Source organism: Triticum aestivum, chromosome 7A, assembly GCF_018294505.1.
Source record: "Triticum aestivum cultivar Chinese Spring chromosome 7A, IWGSC CS RefSeq v2.1, whole genome shotgun sequence".
NCBI classification, from domain to species: domain Eukaryota; kingdom Viridiplantae; phylum Streptophyta; class Magnoliopsida; order Poales; family Poaceae; genus Triticum; species Triticum aestivum.
The window spans coordinates 512,785,522-512,787,394 of NC_057812.1; the positions used below are offsets into that span (position 1 = coordinate 512,785,522).

A 1,873-nucleotide genomic window follows, 5' to 3' on the forward strand; every position below is an offset into this window, starting at 1 on the left:
ATTCTCTGTAGTAAGTATCTTCATTCCAAAACTTTATCCCATGTGACAGCAAGGCCGACGGACTCGCCTTTTTGAAAAGGGCTAATGAGAGTCAAATCGGCCTTTTCAATAGGCCAAAGTTTATAATCGGAAATAGCACCAACACGCGATTTCGGGAGGATACATGGCTAGGAGAGACACCCTTCGTGCTTCAATACCCGTCTCTTTATAGTATTGTTCAACAACGCAATGCTTACCTTGCAACATTACTTCTGTCCATCCCCCTTAATATTCAATTCAGGAGGACGCTCGCCGGTAATCGTTGGTAAGTTTGGCTCCATTTAGTGAGTAGACTGATGGAGGTCCAGCTGTCTCAACAACCCGATCAGTTGCGCTGGAAGCTTACTAGGAGTGGGGAGTTTACAGTTAAATCAATGTATCTCGATGTTATCAACTCTAGCTTCATTCCTAGTTTCAAACATGTTTGGAAAGTCAAAGTTCCTTTGAAAATTAAAGTGTTTATGTGGTTTGTACATAAACAAGTCATCTTAACCAAGGACAATCTGGCAAAGCGCAATTGGACAGGACCTACTAAATGTAGTTTTTGTGATCGGGATGAAACTATCAAACACCTTTTTCTTGACTGCCCGCTGGCAAAAGTATTATGGCGGACGATGCACATAGCCTTTAATATTACTCCTTCGAATTCTGTCAGCACATTATTTGAAACGTGACTTAACGGGATAGAGACCGGAATAGCGAGACACATTCGCGTAGGAGTATGTGCTTTATTGTGGGCAGTCTGGAACTGCAGAAATGATTTGGTTTTTAACAGAACAACAAATATTCATTTTTTGCAGGTTATCTTCTGAGCCACTGCGTTGATCCGTATGTGGTCGCTACTCACTCTGACGGAGGCCAAGGAGCGTTTGGTTATTGCATCTACCCGGTGGAAGATGGTAGCATGGAATATTTTCAACCGGTTTGGATGACGGTCATGTAATAGGGTAGACAATTAGTTTCTCTATCTTTCTTATGCCAGCCGGTTGTGGCTTTATAACTATTTTTTTATTGGCTCTCTGTGAGCTTTTCTCTACTGACTTTGAGACTTTAAGACCTTTGTTTAACCTATTTGCTTTTTAATAAAGTTGATCCTATGCATCGTTCTGATGAAGAGACCGGGGAGCCCCCCGTTTTGAAAAAAATAATATGTGGTTTGTATCTAGAAACTGGAAAAGCTTGCAACTACAAGTTGTTGAACGAGATATGGAAATGAGCGAAACGTACGTGTTCCTCTGCTAATAAGGTTGTTAATCTTCCCAAGACTAAGGTTAAAATAATAATAATTCTTCCAAGACTTGTAGTGTTCTCCAATACTACCTCACCAGCTCACCCAATGTACCTATAAATACCCATGCACGCACAGCACCAAAGCTACCGATACAAGAATCACCACTACTAAATAAATTAACTGGACTAGCTAATCAACAATCGGTAGCTTCTTCTCTCAGTCGAGCCAAGGCAACCATGAGCAGGAGCTCGAGCTTTGCGAAGGCCAGCAGCCTCACCGTCCTCCTCCTGCTGGCTCTCGCCCTCCAGCAGCTTGAGGCAGACATGTCAATGTCGTGCTCCGGCATGCTCTCCGACCTGTCTCCGTGCCTCGGGTTCCTGCAGGGCGAGGAGGACTACCCCTCGGCCGACTGCTGCGACGGCGCGTCAAGCCTCGTGGCGGCCGCGGCCACCACGGCCGACCGGCAGGAGGCGTGCGAGTGCCTCAAGTCAGCCGCGGGAGAGGGCAGCGCCGAGGCGACTGCGGCGCGGGACTTGCCGGCCGACTGCGGCCTCTCCCTGCCGTTCACCATCTCCCCCGACGTCGACTGTTCCCAGTGAGTAC

The 1,873-nt window shown here is 46.7% G+C and overlaps 1 protein-coding gene across 1 annotated transcript in view; it reads left to right on the plus strand.

Moving 5' to 3' along the window:
* Positions 1–1,421: 1,421 nt before the first annotated feature.
* The window catches only part of LOC123151888 (non-specific lipid-transfer protein 4.1), a 3,500-nt gene continuing 3,048 nt past the window's right edge, over positions 1,422–1,873 (plus strand). Inside the window, exon 1 of the mRNA XM_044571523.1 lies at positions 1,422–1,865. Coding sequence (XP_044427458.1) covers positions 1,507–1,865 — 359 coding nt within the window. The 5' untranslated portion in view covers positions 1,422–1,506. The remainder of the gene's footprint in view (positions 1,866–1,873) is intronic.